This window comes from Habropoda laboriosa, unplaced genomic scaffold (assembly GCF_001263275.1).
Source record: "Habropoda laboriosa isolate 0110345459 unplaced genomic scaffold, ASM126327v1 scaffold57, whole genome shotgun sequence".
Classification (NCBI taxonomy): domain Eukaryota; kingdom Metazoa; phylum Arthropoda; class Insecta; order Hymenoptera; family Apidae; genus Habropoda; species Habropoda laboriosa.
The window spans coordinates 2,114,065-2,129,898 of NW_017100229.1; the positions used below are offsets into that span (position 1 = coordinate 2,114,065).

Consider the following 15,834-nt stretch of genomic DNA (forward strand, 5'->3'; position numbering starts at 1 on the left):
GTAGCCGTTGCCAGTTTTCGATACGGTGCGATTAGAACGACGCTGCACGGAAACGGCGGAAGACACGGGCTCTGTTCGTATCGACCCCGCCTAAACCCCGCCTCGCTGCGACGGAGCCGCACGAGCGACGCCGAGCGTCGGCGAGCGTCGACGAGCCGCTCCGTCTCTCCTTTCCTGACCTCGTCCTTTTCCGTCGTTCCTGCTCTCCCCCTCATCGCGCCCTTTCTGCATTTTCACCGCACCTGCACCCTTCTCGATCATCCAACCCTTTCGATCTATCCATCGATCCAAGTCGAGTATTTCGTTTCGAGTTGACGAGAACGAACGATTCGACGGGGGGATCTTTTGGAACGATCGTTGATCGTGAAGAAGGAACGGCCCTTCCTCCAGTATCTACCTAACTTCCGGTTCTTCTGCGTCCCTTGCAACATTTTCTCTACCTGCACCCAAAATGAAAATATCGCAGGTGGAAGGAGGAAGATTGGGATGCTCGAATGGACCAGAACGAATCGTTTTCATTCGGTTAATCAGCGCGGAGAACTCGTTAGACCGATGACCGTGTAGCAGCTCTAATTATCAGATGCATCGGGTATAGTCACCGGCGTATCGGGCATAAAAAGCACGAACGGTGACTTGTCCAGCGGTACAATAAAAGTATATCGACGTACGCGCACGATAAATATGCACAACAGGGGCATAACGGTGGCGCACTGCGTGTTAATAAATACGAGGCAGCAGCGGTGAAGCTGCTTATTAAACGCATTCGATCGACGATACTTTGAGGCCTCTAGTTTCGTAACTTGCGGCTGCGTGTCGAAGGAACCAGCCGGTTCGTCGTGACGAGATCGTGAAGGCGTTACTCTAGTTGCGATGACGATAGCTACGCACACAGGCGCGCCACGTTCCTCTGATAATGTCGCCACCGGAGACGTATTCGAGAAATATATTGCGTATACGAGAGGAGAGTGTCGCCTGCCAGTACGTCACCCGCTATTGTAAATTTAAATTGTTGCGCTATTTATAGAACCGGTAACCGGTTGATCCTGATTGGACGCTGCGCGTACTTTTCGCGCGTTTCTGCCAGCAACTCTGTACGCTTTTTTGGCACGAGCCTTCGGAGTCGCGTTTCGTCATTCTAATTTCGTCGTTGATTAACCATCACGTAGCCTTGGTGTCTCGAGAAAGAATTATACTTGCAACGTGACATAATCGTCGAACATCAGATCTTGAAATAGAAATAGATCTTCCTCTTCGGAATTTTAACTAAAGCGTGTCGATAGGAAGTTTAATCTACGTTCCCTAATACCCAACGCATTTTACCATCCTACTCGGAATATTCAGAGACGTTCGATGAAATCTCTAAAATAAATCCCCACTCCGTACCCCGTTGTATTCAAATTTCCCCGTTTCCTGTGCCCGATCGTTCCAAAAATATCCTCGGAAGGTGATCGAGATCGCGCGGAATACCGCTGATCGTTCAATTCCAGCGCAAAGATCGAGCGACAAAGAAGCGCAATTATGCGTGTGTGCCGCGTGCAGAGGGGCAACGAGGAGACAGAGAGGAAGAGTGAGAGAGAGGGAAGTAGAAGTCGAGTGATCGATCGGCGGCGACGCGGTGGTCCGCTTCATAGCGACATCGCCTTGAAAAGAGACAGTCGCCGGGCGAACCCGGTTTTGCGTCCATCCAGGCAAGCACGACTCTCTCTCTGGTCGATCGACGCTCGTGGGCAGGCCGATGGGCCTGGTTAGAGATGGGAAAATGGCGATAAGCTCTACCCACTTTGACCACCCATTCGACTGTGCGCAGTTGCGACCACGCCCACTAACTGCGCGCGCTGCCCGACTTCGATACTTATATGTTTCCATCTCGAATCTCCGACATACGCTCTGCAATCTCGATTTGCTTATTGATTCTTCGCTCGGAATTGTTCATTGCAGTTTTCCAATTAGTCCAATCAGCTTGAAATATTCTTTGGTAGTTAGATCAGGTATATTTTAACATGTTTACGATAATAGTTAGGAAAGCGTTCCTAATTGAGCAACGTTTGGTACGTTGAGTCGCTCTTCAGTCTTCGTGGATGGGTGGTTTTTAGAGTCACAGAGAAATGTATATAAGTTTCGTTTGAGGTATACGTATCATTTCTGCTTGAAAGAATCATAATTTGTCGAATCTTGAACGAGTCTATTTACGGAGAAGCGTCGCGAGGTTCTCCTCCATATGTTGCGGTCGACTTTCGAACGCGCTTCTTTGCTATACGGATTCCTCAACGCTACAAGTGCTCTCTTCTTTTAAGAATATATTCGTTCGAAGAAATTTCTGTAGATTTTCGTAATTCAAAAATTCTAGATTATTTTTCGAAAAGTGCAGGCGGGAGTTAAGATTTGGAGGTAAAATGGGGTACGAGTGGACGAATCTTCGTATAAAATTAATTCTTTATTGACGAGTCTTCGACTTAATATTACAAATGGAATTGCTACAGCGATTACAATGGATAATTAAGTAGAACGTCCTGTCTGGCCAACTCGAGTAACATAGGATCGTCGAAGAATTTGTTGATAGACACGTCTTCCGAGAGTCCTTTCCTCCTTCTCGTTTTCAACATAAACTCTCTAGCCAAATGTGTAGCTGGCTGTGGTTCCAGAGGTCTGATTGTGATACTTTTGTCCAACGGATCACCGGGTACAATTTGCCAGTGATGAAACACCGACAAACAAAATGCCTGGCCTTGCGTGTGGGTTCTCAAATCGGTCTCGAATCCGAAGCTATCGATCGCCGGTATGAACGCTTTGATAGTGTACAAGGGACTTCCGGGAACGGGAGCGTCTTGGGTCACGTGACCCCTCCTCTTAGCCAGGACCGTATAAACAGCCGACACGCAGTCGGCGGGCGCTTGAACCTCGACGAATAAATAGGGTTCCATTAACCTGGGCGTTGCCATAAGGAAAGCAGAATACGCTACCCTCCTGGCAGTTGGAATAATTTGACCTCCTGTAAATGAACAAACGATTAACCTTATTCGTGGTAAAAAAAGAAAAATTAACGGAAGCTATTCACCTCCCCTGTGAAGGGGTTCCTGGGCAATCACAGCGTCTAGAATTTTAAATTTCACGTTTCTAATCGGTTCCTCGCAAAGTGGACCCTCTCTAGTCCCCCATTGGAAACCCTGAATAATGGCGTCCCTGGCGCTGTTCAATAACGATTTGTCTACTTCTGACGGCAAAGTGTCGTCGACTAGAATATTAGGGCCAGTGGCATCTGGACCGAAAGCCCATATACTTCTGGCTGCCAATAAATCCCAGTCGTATTTCGTTTGGAAAAATTCTCCCAATCGTTTTCTGCAAAGGCAATTCACATTTTGTCCCGTGTATCTAGGTGATAGAAGTATTCTTCTACTCACTTGTTCCACGTAATTTTAACGTGTTCCGCCTCGATGTCTTCTGCCAAGCCTCTTTCAAGCGGCTCGGCGATCATGGTTAATTTGTTACGTTTGTTAGGTGTCTCGGCGAAACATTTTAGGGAACTGGTTTCTACCACGGTTTCTGCGAAGGCAACGACAGGGTCCGCCACTTTTATATCGATTTCAGAGTACATTCTACGCAGATCGTGCATCGCGCAATCCAAGTATAACTCTCCTGTACCTAGAACAACGTGTTCTCCGCTTTCCTCGACCCTGGTGCCTAACAAAGGATAACTTTTGTTCACCTTTCTAAGACCGTCTAACATCTTAGGCAATTCCGATGGATTTACAGGCTCTACCGCAATTTTGATCACACTCTGTGTATTGAATTTCAACGGCCGGAAGATGTGCAGGTCGTCTGAACTGTTCAGATCGGTGATTGTGCTAGTTTTTACTATGGGCCTGTCTATGCCCTCGATCAGAACCCAATTGCCCGCGGGAACTCTATTTAACTCGATGGAATATCGTGCCTCGCTAATCCACAATCTTCCCACGGTTAAAACCCGAGAATCTTCTTCGTCTGTACGAGAGTAAGCTTCACCTAACACACGGACGCGTTGGCCCGCTTCTAGAGTACCTGACATTACTCTTCCAAGGACTACGAACAAAGTACAGTCCTCGGTGGGGTACATTTTTGTACTGTGAATCATTAGCCTTCCCTGGAAATATTTTTCAACCGTTAGAGCTCACGTTCGAGAGATAGGAGATTTAGGTAGTTGGAAGAATTCGCTGGTACTAACGTCGGGATCGCAATTCACCATATCTTGCGCGAGGGGTGAGTCCATTGGACCTGTATACACGTGTTGGACTTTAACTGGTGCGTGTGATTGAGGACTGGGAACGTGGGCTACGCACATGTCTACCAATCCGCACATGTCTCCCAAGAAACGCGTACACACCAGTCTCAACAGAGGTCTAATGTTCATTTTCATTTCCTCCGAGGTTAATCTTATGCCTAATTCATCGAGTACTGTGAAATTAAATTGGAATATTATGCAACGTTCGTTGAATCCTATCGCTATCGTTTCTAAGGAATTCACCAACCGTCTGGTAATGTTGTATCTACATCTCCGACTACTTGTGCGAATATTTTATACAACGGTTCGAGGATAAATTCGATAAAGCTACGCTGTGCAGTATTATGCGGTGGTTTTTTGGTAAACTTTCGCGTTTTCGAGTTGAAGTATATATCTCCCCATAGTCGTTTGGCGAATTCATTGGCGTTAAGCGTGAGATGAGTTTTGGCGTAAAGAGACGCGAAGGATTTTAGAGTGAAGCAGACGTTGTACTCTGAACTCGCGAAGCACACGTTTCCGATAGCTGGTGACACGAAAGACGGATTTTCAGAGTCTGAATACAACGCTATCAACCCATTGATTTCCTCGATAATGTGTCTCAATTTATAGTACGCGTCTAACGGGGGTAATTTTAATTCTAATATCAGACGGTCTATTTTATTTATGCAAACTGTTAAAGCGAGCTTTTCTTGAAGCGCGTGTTTTAGCAAACGTTCTGTGTTTAACATGACGCCCTCGGCGGCGTCAACGATTAGTATTGCTCCATCGGATAGTCTTATCGCCGCTGTAGCTTCGTCGGAAAAATTCACGTGACCGGGAGTATCGAATATGTTTAAAAGATAGGACTTTGATTTCACGTCTTGTAGCAATAAGGTTACGGGTGTTGCTTTCGTCGATACGCCTCGCTGTTGCTCCGTGAATAACGTGTCGGTGTATCTGAGAACATAATTAGGGTTTTTTTTTTAACCACAAGTTGAAAAAAATTACTTGGCATTTTTCTGAGTAGCTGCTATACCTCAAAGGTTTTTCATCTGTAACACTGTGTAGATAAGGATGAGTTTGTCTCACTAGACAATCAACCAAAGTAGTTTTGCCATGGTGTAGGTGACCAAGTAGTACAACATTACGTATGAGGTGTGGAGCATCCATCATGTCAGCTAAAAATTCAATACTATATGTTGTTTCTGGCAGTTGTTGCTGTTTTATTTGGAACTTTGGTTTTCTTGTTGGTGCTATCAGTGGTTTATCCAATGGTTGGGCATCTTCTTCTTGTACTAATGTTTCTACCTATAATTTATTGTAATTAGCCAATGTATTAGTGTTGGAATTAACAGAGAAAACAAGTGTAGTTCACCTCTGGTCCATAAACTTCTAAAGCACTGGGATAATATCTTTTATCTTCGTGCAATACAACTGCCATAGAGTTTCCTTGCTCTGACTGATCTCTAGACTCATCTTTGTCTTCTTCCATCTCCTCATCAGACCTTTCTCTGTCTTCTGCATCATCTCCTGCATTTCCATATTCATTTTCATCCTCACTATCAGAGGCCAAATCAGGGCCAATATAATTGCCAAACTCATCATACAGATCAGCATCCATGGTGATTCTTTTTTTTGTTTAAATAGTTACTGCAAACATAATTGTTCCATTTAAGTTGCATAGACTATTTTTATTTTGTACGTGATATATTTCTGGGCACATTTTTTTTATTAAAATGACCTTCAAAGCGATTGTTTACAAATAGTTAAAGTAGACGTACATAACCTCAAAATTACTCAACGACCGTTTTGTATATTTCTTTAAATATGCAACAATCGTAAACCAATTTTATTAGACTTAACATAACGTTTATAAACAACGATCATCAACATTTGTTACTTACCAAAATTAATATTGTTTAAATAAAAGCCCGCAAAAACTTAGCCAACGTTGTGTTTGTAATTGGTTACGATTGTAAAGCAGGCATCGTGGAAACGTTTTGAAATAAAATACGTGTGTGTTTTTAAACAATCTTTAATTAATACATTTAAAAATACAAATATGAAGATTTACTATTACGACATGTATAAATTACATGTGTGTTATTCCCTTCTTATATGTACACATAACCTTACTAGATTTGTATAGAATGAAGTAGAATGCAAGATAGTAAAGCGACTTGCCAATATAATGAAATTATTTTTTCAAAGTTTATTTAACATATAGCTAGAAATTACAAAGATAGTATCAAGTATGCCGATGGTATTCGTAAAATTGTTACCTTTACAAATAAATGCAGTTTCTAATTTAAAGCTACATTTCCATTAATATATCACGACGGATGAAAGATTGTTGGCATCACTGCGGTACATGTGGCGACTGCAAAATAAGCCGCTAGAGTAGTTATGTTTGCGCGCATGTTCATAAAAGTATACAAGACCTATTGTATACGACACTATGTTGGAAGCTTACACAAACATACTTTCTACATAGATATGAATGTTGCGCAGAGTGGCTCAGACTTGACAGCTGGAAGAACGCGAAACAGGAGTGGCAGATCATGTAAGGTGAGTGTTTTTTTTTATTACATTCAAGAATAGATCGCCCCGAGGCAATTTAACTATCGTAGCGTAGTCTGCCAACCCCTAGCCGAACGATGGGAACTTCTCTTCTAATTTCGTCCTATTAAGTGTATTTGACACACCCGTTACATCGCGATGCTGTGTGATCATTTATCGTTCTCGTGTTCATGTAAACAAAACTATTACGTTAAAAACTATGGAACATCCAGGAGGAAAAGCACTGTCAATTTCATCACTGTAATCGAGTTAACCCTTTCAGGGCACTTTGGCTAGAGAGTGAAACTTGACAATTGACGAGCAGACGCGCTGCTAAGAATACATTAGAAGAGTTGACAGGATAGGCAGACGAAGGCAGAGCAGTTGGGGAGGGGGTGGGAGAACCAGAGGCGGCATGACACGACCTCCTAATAATGACAACCTTATGACCTTCAAATTGGTCGTGGTTGGTGATGGAGGTGTTGGAAAGAGCGCACTCACCATACAGTTCTTTCAAAAATTATTTGTCACCGACTATGATCCTACCATTGAGGATAGTTACATTCAGCATACAGAGGTAGACAAACTATGGTGTATCCTAGATGGTAAGTGGAGTCACAATAGTAAAGTTCTTCATCTTATTTTCATGCCTTTGATTTTGCTATCTGCTACTTTTCAATTATGCTTGGCACGTTGTATTAGCTACAAGATGCATTCATATATATGTACAAGGGTTTATTTGTGCCTGACAGTGTTAGATACAGCTGGTCAAGAAGAGTTCAGTGCCATGCGTGAACAATACATGCGCAAGGGTGATGGGTTTCTGTTAGTATATTCTGTGACTGATAAACAATCTTACGAGAATATCATGAATTTTTATACCCAAATACTTAGGGTAAAGGATAGAGATGTATACCCTATGCTCTTGGTGGCCAACAAAGTTGATTTGATACATTTGAGAAAGGTTACAGAGGATCAGGGAAGGGATTTGGCTCAACACTTGGGTATACCTTACATTGAAACTTCTGCCAAAGATCCACCGTTAAATGTGGATGCAGCATTCCACGAGGTAGGGGATTAATAGAAAAAGAATAAAAGAGAGAGAGAGAGAGAGAGAGAGAGAGAGAGAGAGATTGTTGTACAAATGCATGTGGGTTAGTGCAGCTAAGAGGGTTGAATAATTTTGCTTTAGGTCGTTCGTATTATCAGAAATCAACCTCCAGCCGAGTTGGAAAAAAATCGGAGGAAACGTAGACGTTCGGGGAAATGTAATCTTTTATAAAGCTCGATGGTATCGAGCAAGTATTTTCAAAGGGTCACTTTTCTCCCATGAACAGTGAAACGCACCTGCCAAAAAACAAAAAAAAAAAAAAGAAAACAAATGAAAAAAGTGGGTCTTCTGTCCTCCATCATATACATATAATAGGTACATATGACTCGTAACAAATTTCTTCTTTTTTTTCGATTCATTTATGAGTTCGTAGTTTTAATGAGCATCGAGCGATTGATATCCCACCCAACCCCCCTGTAAAATAAGTGTACAAAATAGTAACGATAAGAGATGCATCGATTGAAAGAGGAAAAAAAAAACAACGTTATGTATATCCGAGACGCAACTAGATTTTTTTAACAAAAAAAAAAAAGAAAAAAAAAAATTCAAGCATCAGTTTATCGACTGTTCATCATCACCGAAATAATATGAGATCACGTCTCAGTACGCGTGTACACATCAATTTTTTACCATCGACAAAACACTATGGAATTGAGCGTTTTTTATTGCACAATGCATAATTCTATAGAAATCTTTTTACTTCTTCATGTAAGATCTTGTCATGAAATGACTATAATGGTTTCGTACATATTGACTCAGCTCCTTTTTTAAAACAGCGGTAAAGAATTATAGCTTCAAGCGTTATTATTTATTTTATCTTACTTAGTTGAATAATTTCTCCTATCATTTGTTCCGTACATATGTATGTACATATGTACGAATTTGTCGTTTCTTCGAAGAAAAAAAGAAAAGAAGAAGGATTCGAGATATTAAAGGCTTCCGTTTAGTCGTTATTTCCTATTACACTTTTGTTTCTTTCTTAATCGAGTTCACGTAAAGAAGTTTTATTGAACTTTTGCAGTCATCGTCTCTTTGCAGCGATGTAAATAACACTCGAAAGGTTAACTATTTCATTTTACAACGAGTTTCTCTTTTGTCGGTAAATATGCATTAGGCATTTCGAGCCAAACGAGTAATTAATATTCTGAATCAGGAATGAGGTATTCAAATGTAAGGCAGTACTGCCTTTGCTATTAGATTATTGGCTTTCGTATATACAGAGGTCTGATGTAAAACATCTGTCGTGTTCGAATTTTCAATGAAATACTTACTACATACTCCAAGTATTCAGTTCAGCCAGTGAAAGTCGAATGATTAGTGCGTTACTGGATTATGTCGTTCGAACATTGTGCAATGTGTAGTGTATTGCGTTTCGAATGCAGCTAAGAAAAATTCTCTCTTCTTTTTTTTTTTCTTTCCATCGATTATTTTACATTCGAAATATTTGGTACTCTGCGGAAGTATCGATGCGAGAGCTTTGATTACGTCAGACCTTTTTACATATATTAAGGATATAAAATGCCATGGCCTATCTTAGTATTTAAACGTGAGAAAAAAAGAGGGAAAAAAAAAATGAAAGAAAAAGGGGTGTACGTAATATTTAAGGGGCGCTCTAAATGCGAAAAATACCAAAACAGTGGATTATTTTTCGTGCTTATACAGATTTGAACTATCGCACATAATATTTGTCTTCTAAACCTTCTACGTACTCGAAAATACGTACGGAATACGTAAATTGTAAGATTGGCAACGAGGTGATTACGAAGCGAAACGAAAACGTTCTCGTTTTCTCCCGTTCTGTCGTCGATGTACGGATTGAAAGGTTGTTCTTACGCTTGTTAACTTTCCTTTTTTATCCGCAAAGGACGAAACCGCGGGAGACTTTACTTGTAAACTGTATCCGCGTGGGTAGCACAATGATATATTTAATTCCTCACTGTATATGTTAACGATAAGTACGCGTTATTTGTAGTGCACACGAAATTGCGGAAATACGAGAGAGATGCAAGGCGATTTATCCAATCGGTTCATTAATTTTCTCACGGTCAAGGTAGGGAGAGAAAGAAGTTCGAAGAGTTGAATCTTTGCTTTACCTATCCCGAGATTCGATTGTACGGTATCGCGTTTTAGTGTAGACACAAAGTGCTTCTCTTATACGTAGGAACGGTGTGAAACAGAGAGAACAGCGAATTTTCCGATACGTACGCACAAGAGTATGTGCAGAAAATAATGTGTTGGCGCCACCGATTCATTCTACAGTGAAACATATTTGCCTTGAGATAAAAATAATTTGTATTATAAAAAACGGTGAAGGCTGAACGAAAAGGAATCCGGCTAGTTGCCATACATAGAAAATTCTTTAACAATGCGAAAAAGAAAAGAAAAGAAGGTAGTTTACGACCGGTCGAGTATATCATAGCGCTCGTCCGATTATTGAAATTACGTAGGCACGTTTGTTCGAATCGCAACGAAGTACATATTGTAACGGAAGAATTAAGGAGAGCTGAGAATCGATGACACTTTCATTTTCAACTCGTCAAATGAGAGATTTGTAAATTCAGAGCGTGATTATTTTAGCTAATGTTATTCGCTGTGGAATTCGAGGAGATAAAGCTCAACGCTTAGTTTAAAATTGCACCGCACTTTCGTAAACGATTGTACAAATTTTACACCGACGGCTGCAGCGGCAGAGTTATGATTCCGTTATGTAGTTTGGGTAATTCGTGAATCGTATATCGTTCCGTATAAAATTTGCAAGCACATTAACTATCACGTTGTTCACATGCGAAATCTGCATCGAACCGTGTGTGCCTGCGGACAATGTGTCGATTTGATTTCTATACGCGCGCGCTACGCGATATAACACGTGTCACGCGTATTATACTCCACACACATCCCTCGCCAAGATGAAACGAATCGCCGCTTCGTTTAAAGCCGCTCGGTTCATTCGATAGTTACACTCGCGAATAAACGTGGACCAATTTCCAATCGGCTCGGTCGATTGAAAATTTCTACGTTCACGATAATGGTATTACGAGGCAGGCAGAGAGGAACGTTGCGTAGATCCAATTAAAATTAAAAAAGAAAAAAAGGAACACCGAGCGATGCCCCGGTATTTCCATCGAACTGCTGCGAACTATCTCGAATAATAATAAAAGTGATCGTTTGATTTTTTATACCGAAAAGTTTCCGTCTTCGACGGATACGAATTAAAATGTTACTCTCTCGTCAAGGGTCGTCGCGTAATTTCGATTGTGAAAAGGTTCAAGCGGCGATTATCGGAACAAAAATAGAACGAGAAGAACACGAGAGAAGAGAGAACTTGTATAACGCGTGCACACATTGTGAGAAGTTTTTTAGACACTCAGGATTTAGCGTTCCTCGCATGTTGTAATAATCTGTAACAAAAGCGCTACGTTTTTTACCGCCGTCCATGAGAGAGAATTGTGAAGAGACAAAGGAGCACAGGAGCTCACCTGTGGTTACATATGCAACGCACGACAATTAGAAACGACCACGATACCGCATATTAAACCGGAACTTCAACGTGGAGCATAGAACGAGACCGAGAATGCATATCGTTTTGTCGACGTTGAAGCGCGTATAGGGTAGAATCGGGTAAACGCGAAAACTCGCGACGTTTTGCGCGCCGCCAACACCTTTACGGAAAATCTCGAGGGAAAAGTGAAACGGGAAGACAAGAGGTTAATCTGTAAAAAAAAGGACAAATAGTCAATACGTTGAATCATTGTGATACTGAATACGAGAAGATGCAATGTTTAGCGAATGCTGCGGTCGCGCGAGTCATCGAAGTCAGTTGCAATTATAACGACTAGTCTCATCTTTTCATTGTGAACGACAAAAAAAGAAAAGAAGAAACGATCGAACGAGGACTTTCAATTTACGTTCCCGCGATCGATTTAACGATAATACAGCGCGGGTCACGCACGAGAAAGTTCATTATACCGATAAATGAGCAACGGTATCGTTAATTGAATTATCGTTATCCAGCGAAATGAAACGAAATGGAAAATTCGGAACTTCCTGACTTCGCTCCTCGTTTCCTCCCAGTGTTTGCTAGTTTACTACACTCGATAAAAATACCGCACCTGAGTCTAGCTGTTATATATTATTCGTATTATAATTCTTTAATGGAAAGAACAAACGAAGAAAATAAATTAATTAAATCATATAATGACGCACAGGAAACAATGAATTACGCATAATAAGAGAGTAAATACGTTTTAAGACGGATTAACGATCGTTTCCACCGTTCTTGTCCTATAGATAGCGACGAAAAGAAAAAAGAAAAGAAGTATATATATACATATATATATATATATTTTGAAGAAAAAAAGAAAGAAGCGAAGGAAGAAGTTGAAGAACGAAAAATTCCTCCCCAATGATAGTTATATACGAGAGATAACCGACGTAAATACGTTATATAAATGTATAAAAGAAAATACACAAATATGAATGTATGCTGCATACGTGTGCGTGTGATATATACGCGACAATGGCAAAATGCGTTTTCTCTCTCTGTATACGTATACACGATGTGAGCGTATGTAAGTATATTTTTTTCGTTGGACGTTTGCGTTTTCGAGTGCGTGTGTGCAAACGCGAGCGTGTCAACTACTTGTGCAGGTCACTGTATGGAGTACACAATTGATAATAAATTATGGACACGTGTTTACAAAAAAAAAAAGAAAGAAAAAAAAATGAAGAAAGAACAAAATGACCCAATTTTTCCGTTCCGTCAACTTTATCTACCGGAATTACACGGGATTGAGAAGCAATTCACCTTGGAATTATTGACCGCGAATTTGAACACGATCCGAAAGAGACGACGGCGTAGTTTAATTGCTCGGACAGACGGCGAACGATTGCTGAAACAGCAATTGGCCCGAAAACTAGCGCCGTTTTATACGGTTTTAAGAGGAGTTAAAGCCACGAATTGTCCCCGGCTCGTGTATATACCAGAGATTCCAAGCTTTTGCTTCCTAAACGACGTCGTCTTCTCCTATTAAACGCTTTCAAAAACACTCGCCGCCGGTTGGATTGCTTTAATTATCGCTGATTACGCCGTTTCAATACGCACCCCTCCTCTTTCTCTCTCTCTCTCTCTCTCTCTGTCGACGTCATTAACTTTTATGTTTTAACGATAATAATATTCCGCGCTACCGTATACCTATACGGCTGTTTATTTCGACATAACGTGCGTGCATTCGCTATTACGCGAACCACGAGATCACAGAGAGCAAGAGAGTAAATTCACTTTCATGCTTTCCTTTGATATCGCCAGCGCACCGCTCGTAATTGACACGTTATTTTCGTTTACGCGGTTCCTGCGTACGCTCGAACGTTTATGAAGATTTGTGCATCGACACGTACGCTACATGTATAGAGGAGAGACGCGCGAATCGATCGACTCCGGAGAGGATATCGTGAAACGAAATTGACAACGGTAGGCCCATTAATGTAAATCGAACCATTAGAGCATTCAGAAGCAGCCGAATCGTTGCAGCTGCGTTATATAGCCCGGGCTTCTCTATTGTTCGTCGACTCTATTGTGTCTCGTGTGATGTATTCTTGAAAAAGTGTTTTTCACCGAAACCACATGTTGTACCGTTCCTCTTTATAGAGAAACACCTGTGACGGGATTACCAAAGTGTTTAATAGCAGACAGGTAACCGAGAAGGGAGAACATCCACGAAGATGTAACGCTCTCCTCGAAGAAATTTCGTTCGACTCGTCCAAGTACGTATGTAGTACTACGTGCAGCGAGCAATGTAAGCGGCAAGCCGCTCGTGTACGGTGTAATTGGAAGCGTTGGAGTACCGTGGAAAATTACATTGTTATTGTACGAATCAGCTCGTTACAAGAGGAGCGCTCTCCCTCTACAAGACAGATCAAAGGATGCGTTCCGACGGTGGCATCCATTTGAAGAGGCAGAAAAAAAGGCATTTGACCGTCAAATGAGCAACGTTTTCAACTGGGGGCCTATGCAATTGATTAATAAACGCCTCGGTTAAACAAAAGCACCCCGCTGCGTTCGGTTGACGCCGGTTGTTAGGCCGGTTAGACGGGTCGCGTGCGAGTAACCACGACTTGACGCCATTGTCGGGGGGGTAGCGACTCACGGTTCGATAGTTTCTTCTTTATACGCGGAAAAGATGAGAAATAAACGATAAAACGTGTTATCAGCGACGGATCTTAACGATATATTCGTAAACGGCGAGGGAGAAATTTAATAAAAATTTTAATCTCTTTCATCTGTAGGGAAGATATCGATATGGTGGTATTTTTAACTTTTCATAAAACGATAGATATATTAAAATATAATATATGTATAGAAGTAGAAAGGTACGAATTTGGATGTACGGTAAATTGGTACCGATAGATAGAATCAGAAAGGGTTGTTCGCTTTTGTGTTTCTACTATCGGAAGCTGTACGAGTACTATTGGAGAAAACGAGAAAGGAACTTGGTGTCCAGGGGTTGAACGGCCCAGTCGAATTCTTCGTTCCACGTGGAACAACCTGCTGGATCCTTATCCGGCCTATAGATCTCTTTCTTATGTCCGGAAGGCGTCGAGCCGTTCTCGAGATCGGATCTTTCTTCTCGTTGGTAGACAAGGCTTTCGTATCGAGTATCGATCGTCGAATAAAACTACCGTCGAGACGTTTACAGTATGTATCGTTGAATTTCCCTATGTCAACCGTTCGAGGAGCATCCGTATTCTTCCGGGCTCTTTCTCAGGAAACGAGCGTGCTCTTGCAAACGTAAGTCGCGGTTGTTTGGTAGAAACATGGATGGCACCGGCATAAAGTACACACGGAGAAGATGGAAAGACTTGGCAAGCAACGTAGAGGAACGTCGTGCTGATTTTACGCCCGTGATTTTCGTTTATCCTTTGTTTAAATATTTATCCGGTTCGTTCTTAACTTCAGTTAAAAGCATCGCCTGCATTTTTATTGCACCGAGAGGCAAAAAACGGACGCTTAATGGAAAGGCTGGCGCGACTTCCAGTTGCGTCAATGCCAGCCGAGCTTTCTTTTTCATAGGAATAGCGTGTGTGTGCCTCTTCGCCGGCCGATAATGCGTTATCGCGATATCGCCAGATCTCTCATTGCCAGTAAACAGGTTCCGTTTGCCTCGCGTATACTTTGTTTATACAATCGTTGGTCGTGTGCTGTAACTCATTTACACGCTTCTTATCCGAACGTGATAAGACGATCGAGAGTTTGTACGGCGATAGTTAACGAATTAACTCAACAATTAGATACGGTAGTAAGATAAAGTTCTATTTAAAAGCGAGTACACCCCGTTTCAATCGTCTATCTATGAAATATCTGAGCCATGCGTCACCCGTGTACGAGCGACAAGGTAGTCAAAGGGTTAAAACGAGAATCTGCCCGAATTGGAGCAGTTTCTGCTCGAAACATTCTTGTCGGGCCTATCAGCCACACGGTACATCAAACCGCGCGTCTCTCAAACACAGAAGAAAATATGTCAGCGAGTTCTACGAATTCGTCCCAGCTACCTCAACCGCGATTTTTCTTTGTTGTGTTTATCTACGAAACACGCGACGCCAGTTCTAGAAATACTGGAAGCCTCGACGACGAGACGTCGTCGACGAGCCTCGAAAGAGGAGAAAGAAAAAAAAGGGGGGGGAAGAAAAATTCGAAGGCCCATCGAATGGTTGAATTGGCATGTGACGTATTTGTGTGTATGTAGCGAACGCTCGCGGAACGAGCCGAAGTGCGCGCGCAACCCACTAGGATCGGAGTTGTACGGTAGTCGTCAGAGGGCAGGCGCCCCCTCCGCATCTCTCTCCTCGTCTGTCCCGAGCCGCAGAGCGGCGCACCGTGTGTCGAGCCGAGCCGAGCCGAGCCGAGTCGGTCAATACTCCGGGCAACGCGGTGGTG

At 42.1% G+C, this 15,834-nt stretch overlaps 2 protein-coding genes across 2 annotated transcripts; one reads left to right on the forward strand and one right to left on the reverse strand.

Annotated features, from left to right (window-relative positions):
- Positions 1 to 2,415: 2,415 nt before the first annotated feature.
- LOC108571314 (116 kDa U5 small nuclear ribonucleoprotein component) lies at positions 2,416 to 6,200 on the reverse strand. Its single transcript, XM_017933324.1, has 8 exons — positions 6,139 to 6,200; positions 5,610 to 5,884; positions 5,271 to 5,542; positions 4,503 to 5,191; positions 4,199 to 4,428; positions 3,399 to 4,117; positions 3,056 to 3,336; positions 2,416 to 2,989 (listed from the first exon to the last, which is right to left on the reverse strand). The coding sequence occupies exons 2-8, from the start codon at positions 5,853 to 5,855 to the stop codon at positions 2,484 to 2,486; spliced, it is 2,943 nt and encodes a 980-aa protein (XP_017788813.1). The 5' UTR covers positions 5,856 to 5,884; positions 6,139 to 6,200; the 3' UTR covers positions 2,416 to 2,483.
- Positions 6,201 to 6,679: 479 nt separating this feature from the next.
- LOC108571328 (ras-related protein M-Ras-like) lies at positions 6,680 to 8,675 on the forward strand. The gene is made up of 4 exons (XM_017933342.1): positions 6,680 to 6,802; positions 7,077 to 7,398; positions 7,546 to 7,862; positions 7,986 to 8,675. Exons 2-4 carry the CDS (start codon positions 7,209 to 7,211, stop codon positions 8,073 to 8,075), a joined length of 597 nt encoding a protein of 198 aa, XP_017788831.1. The 5' UTR covers positions 6,680 to 6,802; positions 7,077 to 7,208; the 3' UTR covers positions 8,076 to 8,675.
- The last annotated feature ends 7,159 nt before the right edge of the window (positions 8,676 to 15,834 follow it).